This window comes from Puntigrus tetrazona, chromosome 24, assembly GCF_018831695.1.
Source record: "Puntigrus tetrazona isolate hp1 chromosome 24, ASM1883169v1, whole genome shotgun sequence".
Lineage (NCBI taxonomy): Eukaryota > Metazoa > Chordata > Actinopteri > Cypriniformes > Cyprinidae > Puntigrus > Puntigrus tetrazona.
The window spans coordinates 10,681,169-10,708,001 of NC_056722.1; the positions used below are offsets into that span (position 1 = coordinate 10,681,169).

The 26,833-nt window shown below is 36.6% G+C and overlaps 1 protein-coding gene across 4 annotated transcripts in view; it reads right to left on the minus strand.

Annotated features, from left to right (window-relative positions):
- dpp6a (dipeptidyl-peptidase 6a) overlaps nucleotides 1–26,833 on the minus strand; it is a 343,738-nt gene that overhangs the window by 14,658 nt on the left and 302,247 nt on the right. For all 4 annotated transcript variants that reach the window (XM_043226511.1, XM_043226513.1, XM_043226512.1 and 1 more), the window contains 11 exons: nucleotides 24,176–24,296; nucleotides 13,486–13,640; nucleotides 13,307–13,404; nucleotides 12,609–12,732; nucleotides 10,912–10,950; nucleotides 10,236–10,343; nucleotides 9,140–9,231; nucleotides 6,745–6,792; nucleotides 6,528–6,646; nucleotides 3,360–3,407; nucleotides 72–170 (listed from right to left, as the gene is read on the minus strand). In XM_043226511.1, coding sequence (XP_043082446.1) covers nucleotides 72–170; nucleotides 3,360–3,407; nucleotides 6,528–6,646; nucleotides 6,745–6,792; nucleotides 9,140–9,231; nucleotides 10,236–10,343; nucleotides 10,912–10,950; nucleotides 12,609–12,732; nucleotides 13,307–13,404; nucleotides 13,486–13,640; nucleotides 24,176–24,296 — 1,051 coding nt within the window. The remainder of the gene's footprint in view (nucleotides 1–71; nucleotides 171–3,359; nucleotides 3,408–6,527; nucleotides 6,647–6,744; nucleotides 6,793–9,139; nucleotides 9,232–10,235; nucleotides 10,344–10,911; nucleotides 10,951–12,608; nucleotides 12,733–13,306; nucleotides 13,405–13,485; nucleotides 13,641–24,175; nucleotides 24,297–26,833) is intronic.

The following is a 26,833-nucleotide window of genomic DNA, read 5'->3' on the forward strand; positions in this document are numbered from 1 at the left end:
CACAGTCAAAGACATTCGTCTGCATCTCTACTATATGAACATCCTCCTTAAACGACAGAATTTGAACATACTGTAATCCTCTATGTTTATCTCTCTGTATTCCACTTTCGGCATCTGCATCGAGTTCACCGTTCTCCTCAAGTTCAGATTCAGCTCGATGTCACGCACCTCTGCAGAAAGAAACAAACCAATCACTGTGTGATTAAAAACAGTTCCTCAAAGAAGCAGTTTACCCCCCCAAAAAGGACATGGTCCAAATTATTAGCTTGTTTCAATGTTATTTTAATGTTCGCGCTGTTCATTCTCTAAAATCTCGCCCTGCAGCTGTCAAATCTCTTTTAAACATTACACCAACAGTTGGAATCGCTGATATTCTATACATTATGAACAGCATTATACTTGTGGTATAACGGTGATTATGTATTGCAATAATCTGTTTTACAGTGAGACACTTACAATGGTATAGGGCCAATTTCTATAATTGATAATTGACTCTGATATTCATTTCATTCCATTATATCTGTGTTAGCAGTGTTGTCTATGCATGTGTTAAACTTTTATTACATTTAATATATATAGATCATAAAATGTGTAAAACGGTGTAAATTACAAAAACAAATTTACAGCTAGTAAATACTTTATAAGTTATAAGCTTCACATTTAGGCATTTAAATGCTTCAAACATCAATTTATTGAAGATAAAAATAGGAGATACAACCCACAAATATTGTCAACCGAGCTTAACTTGTAATACAAAAATTTCTTGTTTTTATTTATTTTTTATTTATTTTTTGAGGTGGCGTATCCAAGGTTAGTGTATGTTTTAATAAGAAAAAAAATTTGAGCATTCTGATAAACATCTTAATAGGAAAAAAAAAAAACATTACACAAAACTTATTTTTGGGAGCTATTCCCAAGCTAGTAACCAAGTCAATGCAAAATGCATTGTTTATCTCAAACTAAGCATCTGCAAGCCCTCACAAAACCTCCTCAAACCTGAGGAAATGAGTAGCTAATTGCTCTGGGACGTAAACGAGAAACAGTTGCAGGATTAACGGTTGTAGATGTTCAGAGGTTGTGAGAAACCGGTGAGCAGCTGGCTTTCCTGATAGAGAGCGACTAAATAGAGCAGATATCACGGTGGCTGCTGTAAACACGGAGACCTTCCATTCTGAGCAGCTGCGATAGAGTCTTAGAAGTGCACGTAACAATTAAGAGCACATTGCGGATGAGGGTTTCGTTTTAAGACGGGCTTATCAGTGCCTGCTCAGACTCGAGCCTCACAAAGCGCACTTGCTCCCATCGCACCAATGCTATTGACATAGCCGCGCATTTGAAAAACAGCAACGATTTTTTACGTCAATATAGAGAAGGATCCGTATGAGCGTCGTGTAAGTCATCTGAATTTGACCTTGGTGGCGCATTTAGCATTTACTGAATGGACCTGGCACGGAAGGGAACGGAATGGGAAAAACAGCTAAAACGACAGGGAAAGAACTCTGGATTCAATTGTAAACAAACAGCATTCATAAACATTCTACACACAGATGTGAGCTCTGTGAGATGACTTCTGTGACAGTCCGTCGCGCTGAATCACTCTCTCGTTGTGATATCAACGTGCTTACGGGATATTATATACATAATAACACAATTACCAGCCTCTTACACAGAGAGGTCACATTTTTATGGAAGTCATGGCACGTCTGGCAATAATCCAATCATCTGTAAGTGCTCTCGCTGTGCAAGCAGGCATCTGTAGGGCTGTTCAATCACCCACCGTCTGTGGTAGGCCGGGGAGCTGCTCTGATCGTCAATTGACATGCTGTGGGTATATAATGCAAGGAGACAAGAATGCGTGTGTGTGTGTATGTGCCAGTGTGTAACGCGGAGGCTGGTAATGAGAGCATCTACCGAAACATGTCACTCTTCATTTGGGTGCTTAATTCTAAGCCGTTTGGTTATTAATGTGAGTGACGGGCAAGGATGTTATGATACCCAGCAAAATGTTACATTTAAAGACCCCCTGGGGTGAAAATCAAGTTTTTAATGTTGTTTACGTGTCTGTCTGGTTTCTTAATACGCTTAAAGCCACTTGCAAATTTATCAGTTAACGCCACTGCTGTGCATTTTCTGCTAAAACCCGCAGTACCAAATATGCGGTTTGAAACTGTTCCTGTTTCCTCACAAGCGTATTACGGTACAATGTATTTTATCTGTCAAAAAGAATAAAGTAAATGTATACACTAACACTCAAAACGGCTAATTTAGAAAAAAATCTATAAGTAACTATGTAGCATTTACTTTCAGTGTGAAGTTGAGAAAATAAGATTTGGACGGGGGAATTTGTCTGTACAAATTATTCTTAGGTACTAATCATTGTAAATGACAACACCTACTGTATGCATGGAAAATCATGTGGCATTAAAACTGATTAACATTTTATGTAAAAAAATGTAGAATAGCTTGGCTTCATGGGGACCAAATCCACTAAACTGTAGAAATGACCTAGCAATGAAATATGACTCTATTACTGTATAAAATGAATGAATTGTGATAATTAAATAGCTTTGAGGAGTAGGCGATCTAGGGAGTTGCCTGGGGCAGTGTTCTCTGCACCAGGTGCTCGCTCCATATTCTGGCAGTTCCGCAGAATTGCGCCCACTCTCCGCTCTGCTTGACCTTCTCACCGAAAATGAATTGTGACCTTGTAGGACCCCTTTTTGAGCAGTCCCTATGCTTTGCCAGCTTCCTTTTCACTTTTTTGATGCACCGCATACAGCATCTATTACACGTCCACCGACATACACTACAATGCTATTTTACCTGCTTCCTATTGATAGCCTAAACTTTACATTGACTTTCAGTCAGATTAAAAAAAAATCCTTAAAAAAAAGATTAAAAAAGACTGCATTTATATGATCATAAATATAGTAATATTGTGAAATATTATAAAAAAGTTTTGTATTTATTAAAAAATATTTGTAATTGTATAAAGTGGGAGTGAATGTACAGCGCTCTTTTCCGTGACTGAAGTGCCCTTGAGCAAGGCACTGAACACTCAATTGTATCTTGCTCACCTCTACGAGGGCAACAGCAAAAAAGGCTGCCCACTGCTCTAGGTATGTGTTCACTACTTACTGCTTTGTGTGCACACTTGGATGGGTTAATTCAGTGTATGTTACCATACTTGGCTGATACATCAATCACACATGCAGTTTAAAAGCTGGAGCAAATTTTTTTTAGTTTACAGTAAGTGTCTGAATGTGTGTGTCAGGCAGTCAAATGACTGGAGTAAGACCAAGATCATCCAGAACTCAAACACGCACATAATACAGAGAGGAGGAAGGCTGGATACTCACTCTGTCTGTCATGAGTGCTGTAAACCGTCACGTACGGAACATCGGGACCTGACAACATACCGACATAATCATCAATAATTAACGACACAGGGCATTCCTCGGTTTTCAAATGCTTTGCAAAAGAATGCATGTTATTTTTTGCTCGTTAGTCAGTAATTCTTACAGCTGGGAGTTGTATGCATCAATTGTGTCTCACGGAATGTAGAAGCTTTCCTGTCCAAATGTTTTATATACACTCCCTTCCAAAAGTATTGTGACAGTGAGGCCAATTTTTTTTTTGTTTTTTGCTGTAGACTGAAAACATGTAGGGTTGACATCAAAAGAATATCAGACGAGAGATTTACATGCCAGCTTTAACTGGCATTTAAATAACTCCATCAAGCCTGTGACCCATTAACATCTCCAAACTTTCCCATTCTTCTTTTGTGATGCTTTTCCAGGCTTTCAGCGTAGCCCTTTTCAGTTGTTGTTTGTTTTACCCCTTTCAGTCCTCTTTAGCAGGTAAAAGGCATGCTCTATAGGGTTTAAGTCTGGAGAACCTTCCACTTCTTGCCCCTGACGAGCTCCTTTGTTGTTTTGGGTCATTATGTTGCATTATCTAGCTGCATGATGGATGATTTCCCAATAAGTTTGGTTGCATCTTTCTTTACATTGGCAGACAGAATTTTTCAGTTAATTTAGCTGCTGCCACCATGTATTACATCATCAATAAGGATTATTTAGCCAGTCCCGGAAAAAGCCATGCAAAGCCCAAGCCATGACACTACCTCCACTGATGAGCTTGTACAGTATGTTTGGCATCATGAGCAGATTGTTTCTTTCTTTCAACTTTATCCTTTCTGTCACTTTGGAAAAAGGTTCATCAGTCCATAAAACTTTGTCCCAGAATTTTTGAGACTCATCTCTGTAGTTTTTGGCAAATTTCAGCCTGGCTTTATATTCTTCTTTCTAATGAGTGGTTTGCATCTTCTGGTGTAGCCTCTATACTTGTGATCATGAAGTCTTCTGCTAACAGTAGATTGTGATACTTTCACTTCTGCCCTCTGGAGGTTGTTGTTGATTTTCCTTATGGTCTTTCCTGACAACTCTCACAATGTTTCTGCCATCAGCTGCAGTTGTTTTCCTTGGTCTACCTGTTTGCTGTCTGTTACACCAGTGGCTTTCTTCTTCAGGACATTCCAAATGGTTGAAATGGCTATGGACAATGTGTGTGCAATGATTCTGATTGATTTTCCTTCTTCTCTCAGCTTCATAATTGCTTGTTTTTCACCCTTAGACAGCTCTGTGGTTCATGTTGTTTACACCTCTTAACTATAAATGCAGTTTAAACAGGCAAGACCCAAATCTGAAACTGAGCGCTAAATGTTGCTTAAATAATCATTGTGATAGGACACACCAGGTCAACAAAATACGCCTGTCAGTCACACGTTCCAATAATTTTGCTCACATGAAAAATTGGTGGGTTCAAAAAAGGTGCTATCTTCTAAGTTGTGTGTCAGATCCAGATGTAAATACCTGGAATTTACATCTCTTGTCTGATATTCATCTTTGATGTCAAAAATTTGCAAAAAATTGGCCTCACTGTCCCAATACTTTTGGAGGGGAGTGTAAATTCTTCATGCATGATACTGATGAAATAAAATTGCATATACTCGCATCGCCTGTAGCAGCATTTTATAAATCACCAAGGACCATGGTGTCAAATCTTTACTGTTCCACTGAAGAAAAAAGCCCATCAGTGATTTTAGTTTTTGGGTGAACTATGCCTTTAAGAAATTTGAACAAACTCTAAATAGCTCCTATAGCATTGGTTCTTAAATCCAGTCCTGGGGACCCACTGCTTTACATACTTTGCATACAGATCAGTGAGTCCTTTCATTTGTATTACAAGATACTTCAAATCAGCATTACTTAGAAATCCGTCTTTCAATTTCTGTCTGCCTACCCACATTTTCTTGTTAAAAATCCTGTTTGGATCATCACAGTTTTCATTTAATATCACAACAAGAACAATCTGTAGTGTTATGCTAAAAGTGAGGTATTATAATTAAGAGAAATAAAGTCATAGCTATTTATGTGCCATCATAATGATTCAAAACTAACTTAAAAAAATCTCTAAAAACAAGTTTTCGTAACTAAATTTATACATTTTAGCAGATGTTTTTATCCAAATTTAATAACCATAGTATAAATGAAGTTATGTGATTGCATGATAGTTTATGTTTCAGCAACACTCAAGAGCAGCTTATCTAGTCATTTTACAAGTTTACTTTACAGGCAGCCTGCCACTAAACTGAAAAAGCTTTTGTTAATGAGCATCTGCGTAGAAACTTTAACGAGGGCCACACGGCACCGAACGTAAACACAACAGTCATTTCACCAGGAGCTCTGTCACCACGGTTCAGTGAATACAAGCATTCAAGCCTTCAGAACACATCAGCTGCTGTAGAAACAAGCTCTCCAAATAATCAATGCACTTTGCAGAAGAAAAACTTCACCGTTGAACAATAACAACATGCTCGCTCCGCTCCATCCCTTTCTGTATTCTTCTAGCGTAACATTGAACTCATCACGGATATAAAGCTTGTCTGGAGACAATATAAAAAGTAAAGGTTCATGGGCTCTAAATCGACATTCAGTGCAGTCTCAACACACAAGTGTTTACTGAAAATGTGTCAGGGTTGTGATGAGTTCAGGGACTCATTTTAATTCTAGGTAATTGTAGCAATAGCCATAAATACACTGTATGGGCCATGGCATATCGATTTTTCTTTTATGGCAAAAACCATTAGTTTATTAAGTACAGATCACGTTCCATGAAGATATTTTATAAATTTCGTACCGTAAATATATCAAAACTTGTAAAACTCAATCAATGATATGCATTGCTAAGGGGTTCATTTGGACAAATTTAAAGGTGATTTTCTGATTTAATTTTCAATAGTCGATAGTTTATTTCAGCCAAATACTGTCAAATTCTAACAAACCATAAATCAATGGAAAGCTTATTTATTCAGCTTTCAAACAGTGTATAAATCTCAATTTAGAAAAATTTACGGTGCAGAGTCGCATATATTATGTTATCTTCTTCGCGCATATGCCTTTGGTAGTAGCAAAATTGAAACAAGCAAACAAAAACAAGCAAAACAGAAACAAAGAGATGTCTACCTTTACAACTGAGCAGAAAATAGTCCATGCTGGGACTGAAGACGCCACTGACGTACCCGCAGCTGTCAGTGAAATCACAGGACAGACAGCGGCGGTTGAAGGTGCCCACCGTGTCCGCGCTGGAAGAAGCACAGGTACATTAACACTGTCAGCGAGAACAATCCTGTGACAGCACAAGCCAAACTTCGCACGGCACAAAACATGAATATGTATGTACCTGTAGAGATGTCTTCTTTTAGGGTCATCCTCAGTGCTGAGGAAATATCTGTTCATACAAAAAATACAATATCAAAACATACCCCATAGATCCCACTTTATACTGTGTGTAAAGTATACACAATATAAAGCGGGACCATTAAGTCAGAACTGAATGTTGTCAGGCTTGTTAATTCAAACTAAATGAAAATATGTATTATAGTTCAAATTGAAATACAATTAGCTAAGAGTGCTTTTTGACCCACTTAAGACTTAAGTATTTATTTTTATGCCATTTAATAACTAGTATTTGTATAAAATATGGTTAACGTGTACTGATAACGTGGCATTTATGATAAACTACAATATACTTTTATCTGTAATGATGAATTGGAAATTTTGCACATTTAAAAATAAACTAAAAGTTACACTTTCTTTTAAGGTGTCTTTTTTTGCAGTGTAAATACTTTTTAGTACAGATAAATACTACTTTATGGTTAAGATTAGGGTTAGGCTAAGGATAGCTTGCATGTAATTATGCATATATAATTGTTATTATAATAGTAAGTACTTGTGACATGTAACAAGGACACCTTAAAAGAAAGTTACCTATTTTGACTTTATATGTACTAAAGTTTACGTTTGCAGTTTGTTAAGCATTTGCTTTAGTATGCTACTAGTAGATGTGCTATAGGTGTGTTAAGAAAAAGTGTACTCTCTTTAAGTAAACTTAAGTGATCTTTTGTTTCATTAATATTTCATTATCAGCATAAACTTTCTTTTCTTTAAAATATACTTTAAGGATTGGAAGACACAAGAAGATATTTTCAAAACTACTAGTAACCAAAACAGTTGAACAGTACATTTATTCAAACAGTACTGAAAAAAACTCAATGGCTAACGTCAACTGTTTGTTTACTGAAAAATTACCATACATGCCAGAAAATTCATGCCCAGGGTTGTAAGTGATTCAAGAAATTAAGTTTTTCATAAGAGAACAAAAAGAGGTGGTTGTAGTGTTAAAACAAAATAAGAGAATATAATTTGGAGTTGGAGAAAGTTATTACATTTTGATAAAAGGAGGGAAAAAAACTATTTGGGATATTGTGCAGCAAAGATACTGTCACGCGGTGGTTAGCATGAGAGCACGCAACGAGCATAAAGGTAAACGAAAACACTTTAATCTTCTCAGAGAACGGAATAAACAATATCTTTACAGGAAGGCAGGCAGGCAGGCAGGCAGGCAGGACAAAAACCACACGCACATTAAAGACGGGAACCGACGAATACACATGAGCAAACTAGAACTTAAATACAAACGGGAAATACCTAAATTAATTAGACGCAGGTGAAGACAATGACACAATTAACAAAAGTAGGTCACACGGAACACGTGGCACAAGACAAAAACGACAACAAAAGAGTTCAAAGACATGACAGATACACTGAGATTAAGGCAGAATGGTCACTTTTAAATGAAAACAAAAGTGATTATGGACAAGTTATGACTTGGCGCACACTCCCTAAAACGGCTAATTTAAACATGCCCCCACTTTTCTATGTCACAGAGTGGGTTTATTTTCAAACATTTTTTTAGGTAAAGAAAGAAGGAGCTATTATTCTCGCTGTAGTGCTACTGCTGCTGCTATGTTTTGTAGATTCGGTTTCATTGCGAAAGTGTAACTACTTTGTTTGTTCTTCCAAAAGGGGACACAACTAGAACACTATTCGAGAACATTTCAACCCAAATATTAGAGTGTGATTGGCGCATTTGTGGATTCCTAAAACCTGACAGAGCGGTCTATGCTGGCAAAGAGGTTATACAGTGGAGTGGAACTCTGCAAGGACAGTTTGGTGCTTCTGACTCACAACCTTTAAGTAACTTAGGTTTTATTATTAAAATAACCTGCTACTTACTATTTAAGAGCGAGTTTTGAGCAGTGTAGAGTAATTGTTTGTCATTTCATCCATCATAAATGTAGACAAAGTGTTGTGCAAAGTGTAAAAAGACAGTACTAATTCATGATAATCAGTAATTATGTCCCCACAATAAATGTATTTTTTGTAATTTCTAGGGGTTATGGAAAGGGGCTTAACATTTCCACCAAATGCTTGTGGTACTCGGCAAATCACAATGCACTGGATAGCTGGCCAATCAGAGCACACCTCGCTTTTTTAGGACAATGAGCTTTGTACAAATTGACCCAATTCGGCAGGTGAGGCTTAGAGGAGAAAAAATAATGTACAGTATGTGAAAAATAATGTGTTTTTTTAACCTTAAACCCCATGAACTGAATTACACCAAATACCCAAAATAATGTCCTTTTTAGCAACATCGTATGACCTCTTTAAAATGCCCATTTTAACGACAAATGAATCATTGATGTTCAGTGTGCGGTGTTGCTGGGTTGGCTCACATTAACTGGCTGTCCTCATCATATGAAAGAACTTGCGTGACGTCCCAGTCTCCTGATGTGATGGACTGCAGAGTATCTGTGCTGCTGTTGGGCTTAATGAAGAAGACATATTAAACACACATCATTCATAATGAATGGAACACAGTATCGTGAATAATAGAATGTTATACATCAATACAACATTTAAACAAAAATAAAAGAAATTACTAAAGTAAAAGCTTAAAACTGATCAATTACATGCCATTTAACTGCAAAACCATGATTAGTCATCACAAAATAAATTTACTTGATTGAAGGAATCATATTTGTTACATGAAAAAGCTACAAAATTCAGAATTCGCATTTCACCAAAACATCACAACATACTGGTTAAAAGCAACATGCAGGAATCCACTTTCATGAGTTGAAATGTATTTTATTGTGGCAGAAAGTTGTAACTTGTAATTTGTAACTGAGTTTTGAGCAGTGTACATATTTCAAAGCTTAAAAATTGTTTTGACTGGGTTAATTCCTGATTTGTTTATTTCCAAGGATGTTGTCATTAGTTTCTCATTAGTTTCTCATTAATCATTTATTCACTCAGTTCTAGTCTAGTTCTAACTGTCATTTAGACCTATGTTTCACAGTTGTGTTTGTCCTTTCTTGTCTTTATGCTGGTTGTTTCTCCTGTGTCTGAGCGTTTTGTTTTTTGGAAACTATACTATAATAAAGATACTGTTTTAAACTCACCTGTCATGAACCATCCCTTTATATATGAAAATACAGTAACACTTTATTTCGATAGTCTACTTTAAACATTCTCCTAAAAATAAGTAACTACATCTCAACTAGCAGTCGTTAGAGTTTGAGTAAACCATTTCCTTAATATCTTTAACACTTTATTTTGATAGGTCCGCAACATACAACATACTGACTGTCAGAAACTTTGCAAGTACTTTATGTGTCAACTTATTCTACTATCCCTAAACCTGCCTTAACAGTCTAGTCTGAGAGTTAGTAGAGATTTAGTTGCAAATTAAAAAAATTAGTTGGCATACAGTTATAGGAATGTCTAAAGTGGGCTATCAAACACGCTTAAACACGCCAAAGTTTGTACCTGTGAAATGGACATGGAGATGTGGAAGAACTTCCCCCTTCCTCCCTGTGGGATTGCTCTGGTGAAGAACAGCTTCAGACCGTCTTTAGAGAACAACGGCTCTTCATTCTGTTTGAGAAATTTAACGCTAAACGATCATTACCGCCACACCAGCACCATCATTACTGTCACCATCGTGAAGTTTTCCTCCCATGGTAGTGTTCCATCATTTAGTTTGCTCTGCAGAGTTTTATAATTACCGAATTATAAGACCTGCGGGAGCACTAGAGAATGTGTCCGCACCACAGAGCGGTCGTATTTCTCCAAGCAACACCAAAAATATTAAAACCATAACAACATATATTAGAATGTGAATTATTATGATAATGCAGTGCATATGTAATAGTGAGTCTGAGCCCTTGGGCTTATTTCTGCAGGAGCCGTACGATCCTTTATTCATGTTATTGCAAAACATTTCATACGGCCACTTCCTCCCTCTGGCAAAAAACAGACATGAAAAACTAATCAGGAAAAACAATATCAGCTCAAGCACGGTACTGTGGGGAATGTGATAAGACAAACAACATCAAACGTCCTCGACTATTCAAAGTTGTTACTGCTGACAAACACTGACATGCCACATCTCATAATTTCTTTTTTTTTTGCCCTTGTCTGGGCGGAGGAAGTTAATGCTCACCTGTCTGTGCAGCCACCCCTCACTTTCATCCTCATGTTTCTGAAACAAAGAAAAGGTTAAATCACATGAAAAACCGCAGTGAAACATCACAAGAGTGTAGAATCTAGTTTTTGGCTCATTTAGTCCAATTTACCGAACATTGTGAGCGGCTTTTACCCTCTGCGCACAACTAGGCAATATATGATTCCACCAAATCAAATTATCTTTCGGAAAAACAGAGATTTTTACCAAGATACATTCTTATGTCGTATGATCTGAAAGCATAACAATAATACTTATTATCATCAGTGAATTTTTTTTGTGGTAAATATGTAAAATGACTGCATATTTCATCATTTGCTTTTTCTGTTCAAATAATTACCAATAATACTGAAAAGATCTACTTGGTCTCATGGCATAAACGTACCTGAGGGCACTTTTTCAAGAGACATGAAATATGTACCAATAAGTACATATCAAAAAAGATATGAACACTAGAGGCAGTAAAACTCTGACCCTTTTTATTCCTTTTCACACAAATTTAGAATTTTGATTAATAAAGCATAATTTTAGCAGCAATTACTTGAACAATATTATGTTATGGCAATTTTAATATGCTAGGAGAGCTAGGTTAGCATTACATATACAGCTTAATACCTATGGGTTTTCAAAGATGGTAGGTTTGTTCGGTAGCTCCTGGGTTCGACAAAACACTTCAAATCTGCATATAAGGTTGTTCAAGTGGCAAGGTTGCATCAAAAAATGTGTTTTTATATCAGTTTATGGTAGGTTTAGGGTCGGGTTTGGTGTAGGGCATGTTTCTAAAAAGATACAGCATTAACTTTTAGCAACAGTCCACGAATATTTGAATTCTGAAACATTGAAATGTGTACCTATATGAACATAAAAACGCACCAGGGTTTATGTATTATACATGTGTTTTAGCACCCCTGCAGAGTTATGATGTTTTATGAGACTCGCTTGGAAAAGAAACTACCACTAATTCTCCTATTGAGAAATATAAAATCCAAAAGTATGATGAGATGCTGGATAATGAATACATAAGTATGTTGTCTGCATTCACTCAAACTTATTTGCTGAAATGAAATGGTAATAGGTGGGCATTAGCCAATGAGATTTCTGTAAATTGGCTCCACTACAGGAGGAACTAGAAAAATCTAGCGAAGGAAATAGGCTTCTGCTTGTTCTTAAAAGCTGAACAAACCTGTGTTATTTAGACAGGAAAATACAACAAAAATATAATTTTATAGAATGCCATATTGTCACATATAATGTCTATGTAAGACTCTCTTAGCATGAGGAAAAAAGCGTTCTCTTAGCATAGCAATGACGAGTCAAGTGCCTACACACTTGATACAAACAGTGATAGTGCACTTTAAGGCGGAGAGTAAAACTCTTAAAGCTCAGTCAGCTCGTTCAAGTGATCTACAAAACCTCTAAATCTAACAATTTATTAGCAAACGGTTAATGATAGGGGTTTGCTTGCATTTTGTTGGCTTTTCCGCAGTGGAATAAGCAACGAACAGCACTGTGACCTGGCAACCTCCAGTGAGTAAAGTGGTGTTCATTGGTTTTAAAAACTAAAAAAATAATAAACTTATGCTGTGGAAAACAGTCACTTCATTGCACCACACCTCGTGAGGTGTGAAATGCCGTTACAGTGCCCTTTGGAATAAACGTTTTAAATCCAGGCATACCTTGGTACAGACACCTGTTGTGGCCACACAGAGGGTCAGGATGGAGATATTCTGGGCTCGGTTCAACCAATTTACAGCCAGTTTTGTGCTTGTGGCCCACTTCACCATCGTCACATAGTACTCGCTGTAATATAGATTAGAAATTTGTATCACCATATGCAATCACTAGGTTTGGAACGAATCTTAAAAGTGTCTTAGAAAACTTTAAACGGCCATCCGACGAGCTATAGCGTATATTTATAAAATATTCTGGCAGATCCTATAATTCATTCAGATAAGGATGCATGACATATCAGTACCATATAAGTTACAGGCTTATATTTTTATTAGATACTTAATTTTATAAGTCTACTTCCATTTCTATATTTAGATTACATTTGTTGTACCTTGGAACTTGAAAATACAAATAAAATATAATACTAATTCAATTATTATAAATAAATTATTTAGTTTAGTTTGTAGTTTTATTATTACAATTTATGTAGAAAATGTGATCTAAAATTCATTTATCATTCATTAATCAGTTCTTCATATCATAACAAAAAAATCAGTGCCTCTAGAAGGATATGGTGATTAAAAAAAAATAATAAAAATAAATAAATATATATATATATATATATAGGTGTGTGTGTGTATAAAGGCAATTTAAAAAATAATAACAATTAACAAATAAATAAATAACGCTACAGTGAGCTCACCCTATTCTTTGGTCCTCCGGTCTTCTCATTTCAACGGTGTGCAAAGGGCCATTGAGATTCACCACATAAAGAGAGATGATGGGGTTTTCCTCTCCTGCCTAGAACAAAAACGTTCAAGCATATCATATTATCATCTTCGGCACTATATTCTCATGTTTACAGCCGTGCATAATCTTTACCTTGGGGTAATGGTATTGTCTTGCCGTAGGGTAGACGGAGCCGGTGAACATGGGGATCTCCATTTTGGGCACCAGCGTGTCGTTGATGGTCGCATACGCAAGCCTGGCCCCATCCGGAGACCACCAGTGTGCGATGTGAGACTTAAAGATCTCCGCTGTGTGAGAAAGATTCAGGAGTTTCTCTCAGTCATATTTCACAGCGGTTCAATCACTCGAATAATTGCAGGAATAGTAAAAAGTAATCATCCATAACACAGGGTCTCTCAGGTCTCATTCCAGCTACATCCACACACACTCAGATTTCCCATCTTCATTCGGATACAGCTGATGCACCTGGCCGCAGTTAAGAGCATTTCTCCGTAACCACCTGTTTCTGTATGAATCTTTGCTTCCCTCACACAGAGGCAGCGTGGAAGGTTCTGGCCCATAAATCACGGGGCGGACTGTAATCTCAGTGGGGCCGGCGAGAGTGAGTGCCGGCCCTCTCCATCAAGTGCCCCTTCTCTTCTACAATCTCAGGGAAAAAAAAGCAATTTCTGGACGCCACCAAAGGCTGCGGAAATAGGGTCTGACCCCTCTTCCTGTGCTCAAATGGGCAGGAAGTCGCATGTTCAGCAGAGTTCTGCTCACTTCATCACAGAGAGAGTGAGTGAAAGAACGTGCTCAGAGAGCTTATGTTGACATCTGAGCATTTTGACGGTTATTAATAGTTGTTATACAATTGTTTTCCATTTGATTTATTGATATTAATACGTTATGGTAATATACATTTGTGGTCAGTAAGATTTTTCTGTTTCTTTCTTTTTTATTTACAATTTTATCTATCTAGCTTGCATTCAATTTAGTGCTGGGAAATGATTAATTATGATTAATTGCATCCAAAATAAAAGTTTTTTTTGTCTATATAAAATATGTGTGTGTCTGTATATTTATTATGTACAGTCATGGCCAAACATTTCAGGCACCCTTGGTAAATACGATCAAAGAAGGCTGTGAAAATTAATCTGCATTTTTAACAATTTTGATCTTTTATTTAAAATAAAAATCTCAAAAATCTAACCTTTCAGCCTTTCAAGAATTTCTGAGGTGAAATGTCTTCATTAAAATAAAATACACATTGGTTACAGTTAATGGCACCCTTTTTGAAACTTCCCTCTGCCAGTTTAAAAGCTCTATATTTTCTCCTTTAATGCCTGATGAGGTTAGAGAACCCCTGACAAGAGATCAGAGACCATTCCTTCATCCAGAATCACTCCAGACCCTTAAGATTCCCAGCTCCATGATAGTGCTTTCTCTATTCAGCTCACTTCACTCATTTTCTACAGGGTTCTTGTCAGAGGAATGGCCACAGCAGAAGCTTGGTTTTGTGATCAGTGACCCATTTTTTGAGGTTTGTGTTTCGATTATTGTACGGTTGGAAGATCCAAACATGGCCAAGTAACTTATTTTTTTATCTGTTGGTATTTGACAGAATCCATGATACCATGTGTCTAAACAATATTAGGCCCACAACATCAAAAATACAGCAGTATATTTTTGGCCTTGACTGTATATATAAAGTCACACACACACACACACACACACACACACACACACACACACACACACATATATATATATATATATATATATATATATATATATATATATATATATATATATATATATATATATATATATTTTTTTATAGACTATGTGTTTAAGTTTATTATTACGTTTTTAATTTCCAAATACTTTTATTTGTAGCAGAATTTGGGATGTTTTATATTACTGCATTATGTAATTTCAAGCCACAAAACAAATAAAAAATTTACAAAAAAAAAAAAAAAAATTCAATGTTTGCTTCAAAGCTTTAAAAACGTTGACTTTTCAGTCCACCATTTAGTGTAGGGACCGATTCTCAATTTTAACTTAGCATGCTTATCATTAACATACTGGACCTTAAAATAAAATAATACCACTTTCAGTCAGTAAGAAGGCTCCTTAGAAGTAATAAGACAAAACAGCACATCCAGATCCATGTTTGCTTAACATTTTGCCTAAAGAGATGCCTTCATTTGGTTAACTTTTGCTGAAATATTTCATATGTTATCCAACATTTGTGTTAAAGCTTTGAAACATTTTGACTGAGCTAGCCATTTAATGTCACCGAGGACAATAACTGCATCAGAATGCGGCACAGATGTATCCTTCACCGCCAATGGTATCCCACAATCCTGAGCCTTTTGAGTCATGGCTCCATAAACAATAGCTTGGAAAACATTTTGATTCACATTTTTGGTTGAACTAGCTTTTTAATGCCACTGAGGACAATAACTGCACCGGCAGCTGAGAGTTTCAATAACGCGTTTTAATGCCTAGAGAGCATGATGTGGATGTTTTTGAGAAAATACTTGGGACTATCGCGGGAGCTTTTCAATGAATTTGATCATTACAGAGATGCTGACCCGTGGATGAACCAAAAAAAAAAAAGCCTTGCTGCAGACATCTCTGTATAAAACAGCAAAAATGGCTCTCATTAGGCGTAAGATGTCAGAAACCCTGCAAACACATCTCTCTCTCATTGCTGTTTTCTGTGTCTCTCTGTGCCCTTTCTTCTGCCAAACACACACTCACACTCTCAGTAGTGAGCCAGGAAGCTTGTTGGGCTGTTGATTGCTCACACAGGGAGGTTTAATGGCAGAGCTGAATGACGGATGAAACAGGAGTGTGCGTTTTGAGAGCAGGAGGACAGTAAAGCCGTGTCTAGCGCACACACATACACAGTCCTCTCACACTTGTCCTTCTTTATTCAAAGGACACAGCTGTGGAATAGGGGGAAAATGAGCTGATAGTTTAGGCCATAAAACTTTACTGTTTAAACCCTGCATTTCCATTATCCATTTTCCTCCCATTATCCAAAACAACAACAACAACTTCTACTACTAAACCTGGTAAACGTTTTAGTATTGCAGTGAATGTGAATGCAGCGGCATACTGTCTTGCAATTCTTGCTATTTTTTGTATTGCATGGTCATCAGCCAAACTTTATTTCAAGGTGCGAGTTTTGCCCTAATAAGCTCCTAATTCGCTGTCTAGTAATAGTTAGGGAGTTGTTAAGTTTAGGGATGTAGAACATAGTTGTCTGTTATATGTGTTTTATAAGCACTACACGTTTATTTAAATTTACAATTTATTTCTTTGCAATTTTGAGTTTATGTCCTGCAATTCTGACTATTTTTTCTCAAAATTGCAAAGCAATAAATTGTAAATTTAAATAATGTGTAGTGCTTGAAATTTTAAGTTACTTAATGTTAACAACTGGAATATTTTAGTTGACTAAACTACAAATTTTAAGTCAGTGGGATAACAAAGGATTTCAAGTTGAAACAACAATTTTTTTTTACAGTGTACATCAAACTGTTTCCCTCAAAATTGCATGCTTTATTATTTAATTATTTTTTAATATAAGGGGGCCTCAGTCTCAAAGAGAAATGTTAATGCTAAATGGTGTTAAAACACAGGTTCAATATATAAACCCTTATAATTTTTTATTATGTTGATATAGGTAGGTATTGCAGCAGTTCAGAATTGCTAAAGGTTAATCCTCATAAATGCTCGTAAATCATGTTGGAATTATGCCCTACACCAAATCCAACCCTAAACCTACCAGACAGTGTTAACAAATGCAAAACTGATGTAAAAATACATTAGTTGTTGCAACCGTGCCATTTTTTCAACTTCCTTTTATCCTTTTTTGTCGAGTTACACAGGATTCGAAACAGTGCTCCTTGCCTCTTAAGTACGTCTCTGTACTCTGTGAGCTACAAATATCCCAGCATATTAATATCGTTTTAAAGTTTCAACATGATAATATTACACGTCATTAATCAAAACTCTATAAATTTGTGTGTAAAGAAATAAAAGGTGTCTGAATTTTCTTGCCTCTAGTGTTCATTACTTTTGGAAACTGCAGTGAGATGTACTTGTTGGTACATATTTTGTGTCTCGCTAAAAAGTGTACCAAGGTACGTTTATGTCACGAGACTAGGTAGACTTAACAACTGTGTTACTAAACGTTAATAAGCAGCAAGCTAGGAGTTGTAAATACTGGTTTGTTATTAGCAAGAATTGGACCTTAAAATAAAATGTGACCAAATTTTCAACACAAAATTTAATATTCACTCAATATTTGCTTGAATATTCACTTATTCATAATACACCAATTTACTTTCCTTTCTTTTTTCTCCTCTCTGGGTTTGACTATATCTCAGGAAGATGTGCATGTAGACAATAAACGACAAATTAGATTGCCAAAGCTGTTATCTTGCCCCTTTTCCCTGGATACACACTTCAGTTAAACACATTCAGACAATCTACAAACAGAGTACATATGTCCTCTTCAGACTCTGCTGATTTCTGCTTTCCATTGATCAAACTGCACCAATGCTGAGACCAATCAAACAGGTCCATTGTTCACGTTCCACACGTCAGCACATGTCTTTCCATGTCCGTAAGCAGTGCGTTTCTCATTTAAATTCAAAAGAGCCCTAACAAACATGACTTTATTGTTGTTCATCACCTTCATTGGATTCATCAGGGTAATAACAGGCTTCTAACAAACCATTAGCAACTTAATTAGCTGGAGTTCATTGAGAAGATAATTCAATGAGGGTGAAGGCCTGTGGAGGTCTGATCAGCTCCGCTAGCGCATAGGAACATAATCACTCAACTAAAGCCATTTGTCATTTCAAACGCTACTACAGTTAGTGCAGCATTTCTAGTTTGGCTTCTTTAAAAAAAACAAACATAGCATTCAATCTTAAAAAAAATTGTTTTCACTAATTACTAGGCGTTTGAGATTAGCTTATGTTCCTTTTATTAATGAATTACCATTTCGGTGTTAATGTGATGCTCCTCCTCATCAAGATTTCATAAAGACCATTCTATAATGTATGCCCGTTATCAAAGGAAATATGGTTATTATTTTTTGTAGAGCTCCAGCTGCGTCACACTTCAAAAACGCTGCCGGTGAGAAAACTCAAAGCGCGCTGTGAAGCAGACGACTAGTCGACCGTCCTGACGATCCCTATAGTGCCCAACTCATGAGAGCGCACAGTTCAATTTAAGCTCAAGGAGAGCATTAATTAACACTTCTTTTGGAGGAATGCAGAAGTAAAGTATATCTCTCAGCTCCAATTTGGAGGGTGTTGAAAGAGGGCTGGTCATTTTTGTGGACTGCTAAAAATATGCGAAATTCTCTCTTCTGATACAGAGGTGTGTAAAACACGTCAGCCTCATTAGCAGCTAATCTAAAGGACTGTTTTACACTGAGACTTGAGATCAGATTTTTAAAAAAATGTTGGTGCTGTTAATCTTTTGAGTAATTTAAAGTTTTATAGTTTTATCAGTGGTTATGTTTAGCATTTTAGCATATATATATATATATATATATATATATATATATATATATATATATATATATATATTTTTTTTTTTTTTTTTTTTTTTGCTATTTTTAAGTTCACCAGTGTTCACAAATTTTTCATAAACATTTTCTAACAATAATGTGATGCTTTTTTTCTTTTAAGATTCCTTGTTTCACTTTTGATCAGTTCAGTGCTTCCTTGCTGAATAAAACAGCACATTTCTTTTAAGCAAACGCAGTGGTTTACATTTAAAAGGCAAAGCCCTTTGAATGAGAGCTTTCTTATGTCTTTACAAAATGTAGGTCAGTTTTGTAGCACACTTCAGCAGGGGGCAGAAGAGAGCCTTAGTAAGAGATTGCATTCTAAACGCTGCGATATCACCTCAGGATATGACTACACACAAACCGAAGACACGCTTTAATCAGATTAATGATATCCAGTTATCAGAAAAACAAGAAGCCGTCCGCATATGATCGCGTGTTGTCAAAACCAGCCTCTGAGATTACTGAATAATGAGTTGCAAGTCAGATGACAAAAGATAGATGTTATTAAAGTAAATGAATCTTTCATTAAAAATGGCTTCGTTTCAGCTACAAGTATCGCAGACTGTTCCAACCAAAACATAAGGTCACACGAGGACGAGTACCGAGAGTGAAACCATTAGTGCCTGGTGATATAGGCTTAACATACATGTTCCCTGCCACAGAATGAGCAGCATTTTCAGTGAACTCTCAACGGGAGCTGAATGGCAGGCTTGTACGAGGGATTGCGGGATTAACGGTAGCGCAATGCAAGTTGCGAGAGAGTCAAAACATCAGAAGCTGCCGAAGTTGATGCAAATGAAAGGCAAGAAATGCCGGGCAGCAGCAGCATACTGCCGTGACGTGTAGGGAGGTCTGTCATAAACGTTTCAAAATCTGTCTGCAGCGCTGGAGGTTCTGCCAGATTTAGCGCTTAAAGGTAAAGTTCACCCCAAAATTTTTTAGTTGCTAAAAAATCACTCACCCCCAGGCTAGGCAAGATGTAGACGGGTTTGTTTCTTTATATGAACAGATTGGGAGAAACGGCATTACATCACTCGGTTGCCATTGGAGAGTCCTAACGGCGGATAAAAACATAATAATACAAAGGTAACAAACGCCACTCCCAGTGTTTCCGCATTCATTTTCCGCACCACAGATGATCCCCGCTACGACGTAGTGACGCCCCTCGCATCATTCACAGTCGGGTTATTAGCAGAGCACTCGGAGCAGAACTTGAATTTCAGCATGGGATCGCGGCTTTTAACGATAATTCTTCTCATTCCCGCAGGTTCTGCGCTATAACGCAATGGCAGATGACTGAATGTATCATTTGCACGTATTTGGGTTGTGAGGCTGAGGACATCTGAGTTAAATAAAATTTAAAATAAGCAAATATTGTGGAACCCAATGAACGCGAAACGAGTGTTTAAACCTCCAATATCACTTAGATTGATGGCAGAAGGCTTTTTTAAAAAAACAAGGGATTTTACATTTTGTTTTCAAACTCATCCATCTTCATCTCGTCAGTCAGCTCGACTCCTCATGTGAAAAATGAAATCTGATCCGGCGCGAGACTGGTGTTCGCTCGGTGTGCTGCATTTAACGGCCGTGTTCTGTTTTAATTATAGTGTCTGTTCTCCAACTAAACAATTATTTTAATACTATAAAAAAAATCTGAATTGGTCCTGCGGCAGCGGTTCACTCGGTGGTGGTAGGCAGTTCAGTTGGCCACCTACTGTATATATGCCTGTGTGTGTGTGTGTGTGTGTGTACAAACACTGTATCACCGCCAACAAAGACTATCACAGTTGGAGTTTTGCTTATTTAATGTGAAAGACAACTCAGTTGTGCTCTATCTGTGTCCACAGTTTACGATGAACTAAGGAGGGTGAGAGAGTTAAGAAGGGCTTTTAAAAACGATTTAGCTAGTTTGCTAATGTGATATTAATTTAATAGACAGTAAGTTAAGTTAAGTCCACCTGCTGCTGGATTTAGATTTTTTATTTTTTTAACCTATAATTCCAGTTACTGAAATAATTCAATTGTAATTGTAAATTTTCATTTTAAACTCTTGTTTGTGGCTACAAGTTTTCTCCAGCCGTCTCATCTGAATCAAGAGAGAAATGCACACAGATTAAGCTCGGTTTACAAGTGAAAACAGTCCTAAACGAGTATAACTTGAGAGGACGTCAGGAGGTGGACGTCTTCACTGGAGGAAGACAATGATTTAAACATAAAATGATGGATTTGTTTCTCACTTCACAAGACGTTCATTAACGGATTGGAGTCATGTGGATTGCTTGGGGATTATTATTATGATGTTTTAATCGTCTGTTTGGACAACGGCCATTCACTGCATGAGATACATTTGTGAGCAAGTGGTGTATTACTACATTTCTCCAATTCGGATAAAGAAACAAACTCATCTTCAGTGGTAAATTTTATTTCCATTAAAATGACACCATTAGAAAAAAGTAATCCTATTAGCCCACCTTTAAATGTACATATATCAGATAGATATCTGACAATTTTTTCAAATAAGAGAAATATTATAGAGCTAAATGTTTTAAACACTCAAGTTCATAAATAGACAAAATTAGGAGGTTCATTTTATACTTTATTTTTGCATATTAGAGACTGCATTGTTCCTTAAAATGCACTTGAGAAATACATTTGTGCACTATAATTACAAACAGAAGATTAGATAGTTTTGTCTTAATTGTTTTTATTTAACGTGGTTAGCCACCGCAGCTGCAAAAATTACAATATCCATCCCTTCAAATATAAGACATTCAAAATAACAAGTCATATTAAATTTGCATTTGATTTATTACTCTTTTCATTTAAAACATTCTACTAAAAATAAAACCTCCACCAGCCTCCTTCTTGAGTTCTAGTTCTAGGAGAGTGTCTCAAACAGGAACATTTTTGACTGCAAATAACTTCAGAACTAAATATTCGAATAGGCTTCTTAACGCTTTAACTGCTGTTACGAAGCCTGTACTGCTGCATGCTGGGCAAAAAAAGGACAGCAGTGATTTCGGAGAACTTTCTGAATCATTAAATGGCGAAAGGGACGTGCCACGATCTTGCAAACACTCAGAAGCGAAAGTCACAAAACGGCACCTTACTGAGAGCTTCTTGCAGGGTTCATTTCATGATCTTCATTAGAACAGACGTGGCAAGAACTACATGCGGCTCACTGATTATCCAGGAGTAATTAAAACTCAGCATTGATTATGCAGACTGATTGAGGTAATTAATATCCTCTCTGCAAAGTGATGAACTACTCCAAGAAAGCATACTCACAACAATGCAACAATCTACATTCTTGATCTCCGAATTACAGCGAGGAGAACGTATAAGGGTGAAGTTGATTAGAACACTTTCCTCATAATAACTTTCAGCCACTTTCAAATCACATTAAGTAAATGGATCGTTCGACTTTAATGCAACTCCATACAGCTGGAGGAATTAAACTGCTCTTGTAATGATGGATATCGCTTGTTTTAGCCTTTTTTTGGTTGGCGTGGGTAATCTGAATTAACATACATTAACCTTTCCCTAAGCACATCAGGGAACTCCATATCCAGAAGGGTCCAGCAGGCATAAACTCCATCGTCAATGAATGCATGGCCACCTGTTCTCCTCCAAACACAGAACAGACTCTGGATTTGTATTCAACAGCCTCAGACTGCACAAAGCTTGACGATTCATTAATCATTCAGAGGATCTGCTGGTGAACTCGACGGCTGTGAGCCATTCACATGAACAATAATGTCTGACCTTAAAACCCAGGGACAGGAAGTCAAGGACAGTTCAGAGAATCTCCAAGGGGCACATGTAAACTTGAACCAACAAGTTGGATCACAATGCGGTCAGCCTCGACTGGAAAAAAAAAGTTCTGAGGTTTGAGTCCCGGGAACTAACCCCCATATCTTTTCAATAACAATGATCATTTTATTTATTTAAATCAGTCCAGAATCTAGATAGGACGTTTCTATATGAAATAAGTGTGTTTCCCCCATTGTTTGGCAGCTAGGATGTTGCTCTATTACTACAATTTAACACTAGCATGCCACTTTGCATTAAGAAGATTATTAGAATTGGTGCAATTGTGAAGGTTTGTCAGAAATAATGTATATAATGCTCATTCATAGATAAAGTGTTTACTTTAGTTGCAAACTCATTGCCACACACACACACACACACACACACACACACACACACACACATACACACACATATCCACTGTGTATGTTAAGTATGTTACATGGTTATTTTTAATAACTTTTGTTGAGTGCTTTGATTTGTTGACTTATCGACAAAAGCATGTGTAATTACTTAAATTTTAATGTACGTTAAATGTATTTAATTGCAACTTCATCTTGATATGTCATTACCAATGTATTAAAATACATCACTTGCAAGTTTCAAGAGAAAATAGATTAAAGTATATTTGAATGGACTATGAAAGCATGTCAGTGCAGCCAGCAGTAAACCAAATTTCAAAGACAATAAGTAATTATTAAAGGACATACAAATACTGTATATTAAAAATGTAAACGAATGATTTCAGCATGATGGTATTAACCCCGTAGTCTGTTTAAGGGTCACCAAGAAACTTGAAACACTGATATAGGACTCAAATGACATCACAGGTGTTTGATTAATATGTTTTACGATGGCCTTGATTGTGGGTCATCTAGTCAGAATCACTGAGTCAAAATGGCCCCAATCAATATGTAAAAAAAAAAAAGAAAAGGTAGATAACTAATAGAAAGATATATCATATATACTGAAAACAGAGGCAAAGAGCATCAGAAATAGGTCAGGATGAGCCTCTGCTCTCTTTAATACATTCATCCCCTTCAATAAATAATAAGTGTCAATTTCAAGACCTTCGGTGCCTCATAAACCCGTGCCAAGGGTCAGTCTCTTCAATATGAGCCCAGATTAAAGTTTAAATGGGAGAGACACAGCACACTAAGCTAAACCCCACAACCACCAAGTCTTGTCAAAGGCAGTGGTGCATTCTGGGAGATGCTGGGATATAGATTTTTCTTGCTTTCACAATGCACAGAATCTCTAGCCATCATGTCTGCCTCTTTAACAGCGTATCTCAAAATCTGCCTCTTCTACAACAGATGCAACTTGTTTCGTGTACATCGCAGATGCATTGTTGCTTTCGATTTGTTGAATGCTCACCTCGCCATGCATTAAAACAAATGTCCATGTATTTATGCAAATCTTCCGTACCTTCATAGAGCCAGTCGCTCAGGCCGTTGAATATCACGCCCTCCTTCCCAGTGGAAACAAGACGGATGGATCTGTTCTCCACAGTGGCCCGATAGTAGATGTTATTCTCAAATATAAAAATCTAGAGAAATGGACAGAAACAAAAACAATCAAAAATTGATGGATGGGTTAGGAGGGGTTTACTGGGGATGACATTTACAGTGTGCACGGAGAACTTTAAAGGAGTCGTATCATATAGTTTTTATTATCATATTTTTTTCATTCATAATATAAGCCTGTTTTTGTTTTCGGCTTCTCTCTGAGCCTTAGATACATTCAGGGTTTTTTTTGCTGCTGTGGCTTTAAGAGAGGCCCCTTTGCAGCTCCTTGATCCATGGTTTCTGTTGTGTCAGATGTAGTTGTTGAAACAATAATTGAAAAAATGTTTCAGAGATATATGATTTTTTTTTCATCCACTACACACCGATGAATTATCTGCAGCGAATGGGAGCCAAACAGCTGATCGCAAAACGTAAGTGAAAACCGAAAAGCAGAATGACTTCAAACTATAGTCCATAATCATAATCTATACGCTTGATGTATCGGAAAATTCAACCCCCGGTTGTCCTCTCACATCGAAATCCACCGATATATTGGTTAAGAATTTATTTGGATTGTTTTCGCTTATGAACAGTATTTAATTTGGGCATATTTATCTCCCGATTCAGACAAGACAAGATTTTCTTCTGAGAAAGCAATATTTTGGATACAGGGTTTGTCTTAGGTTTAAAAACGCACACGTTTGTTTATTACAAACACGTTTTTGCATAGAAGGCATTCATTGATGAACTGGAGTCATGTGGATTACATTGTGGTTTTTTATGTGGGTGGTTTCATTTACCAATAATCCATCTTTTTTAAAATGAACTTCACCCTCTGGTTTAACATCAAGATTCTTCACAAGGGTCTAAAGGCAGCAGCTGCTACAGAAAAACAGCACAAGGTTTGGTTAACCTTTACATGTTTAAACAGTTCCTTTTCTTTTTAGGATCAATCACATTTCTCTTGCTTTCACCTTGACTTGGCAAGTCAAGTTTCTGATTTACGTCTGTCAGAAAGTTTTTTTTTTAATAAATGGTATTTATTTGTTTGTTTTTTGGGACTGGGTGGGTTGTCAGTTCTGAAAGTTTCTTGGTACGTCAAGGACAGTTCTGCTGAGAGAGCTCATACAGATTCAGACATCTTTTCATTTAACTGAGGCCTTTACGTAAACTGTCCTTTTTTATTTATTTATTAATTTTTTTTTTGCTGGAGTGTCAGTATCCAAGCCAAGATCACCTCTACACATTTTTCAAATAACCTCTGCACTCAGAACTGAAAAGGAACACTCTCTATGCTTAAGATCACAGAAAAAGGTCCTGGAGGAAGATTACAGTACATTTTGTCTATCTAAAAGAGAACTTGATCATACCAAAACCAAGAGCCCTAAAACAAGTTTAAAAACGTGTGCCAAAGCTAGAATGATTACAACGATAACTTCAGATTTAAAATTTCAAATATTGACGAGAATTGAACTTGAATTAATATGTCCTAATCAATTTACAAAAGCTGAAAAATCTGAATAAATGAAAAACGATCCAGATTTTTTACTTTTTTTACTTGATTGACTGGGAGCTGTATATATCTTTAAATTCTGAAAAGGATCAGTTTTCCCTAAAGGAGTCAGGTAAATTTGTCTTTCAGACCTACTAACCTTGTCTGAATCAAACATGTCTGTGTTTTGCTTGCACAACCTCTGTAAAAATTAAAGAGCGAATTGCCCAATGTTTTTCAACTAACCCAGCAGTCCTCTGAGAAATCTATTTTCCCAGACAGGAATGTCTGTGATTGCACTATTGTATTTTTCCCAACATTGCTTCTCATTTACTTTGACCTTCGTTGAATACAGTAATTAAAGCTAATTTTTTTTTATGCGCTTCCCGGTGCAACTTCATTACATATTTAGAGATATTTGCCAACACTGCAGATAAAATAAGAGTCGGTAGTTTCAATACTGCTGCCGTTTAATTCATTCATTCACTTTATGATATAAATATACACAAAATTAGGATCTAATGTTTCTGAAAGACGTCTTTTGCTTATTTGAGTGAAAACACAGTAAAACAGTAATATTGTGAAATATTACTACAGTTAAAAAAATCTATATTTTTACTGTCCAGAAGCGGCACCCAGTGGTAAAGAAAGAATTGGCATTTTCATTCAGACCAAGGCAAAAAGACCAACCAGAGGGCAATATGCTAACGTTTCATGTTGAAGTCAGCTTTGCGATCATTTCTTTCTATTAAAAAAGGCGCATATTATAAACATGCATATTACTAGTAAAACTTATTTATATATTACAGTGCATGACCATATTTTAGATCTATTAATCCTTCCCCATACCTAAACTTAACAACTACTTTATTAACTATTATTAAGCGGCAAATAATGGCAAAATATGGTTTATTATGGCAAAATAAAGTTATTAGTTAACTAACAGTGCGAATTGGTTCCCAAACTAAAGTGTGACCATAATGCATTACTGCAATAGCAAAGGTACATTTTAGGGCAACATGGTCCTTCAGAAAACATTTTACAATTCATTTTCACAATTGCTCTTTTTAATAATAAAAAAAAGGA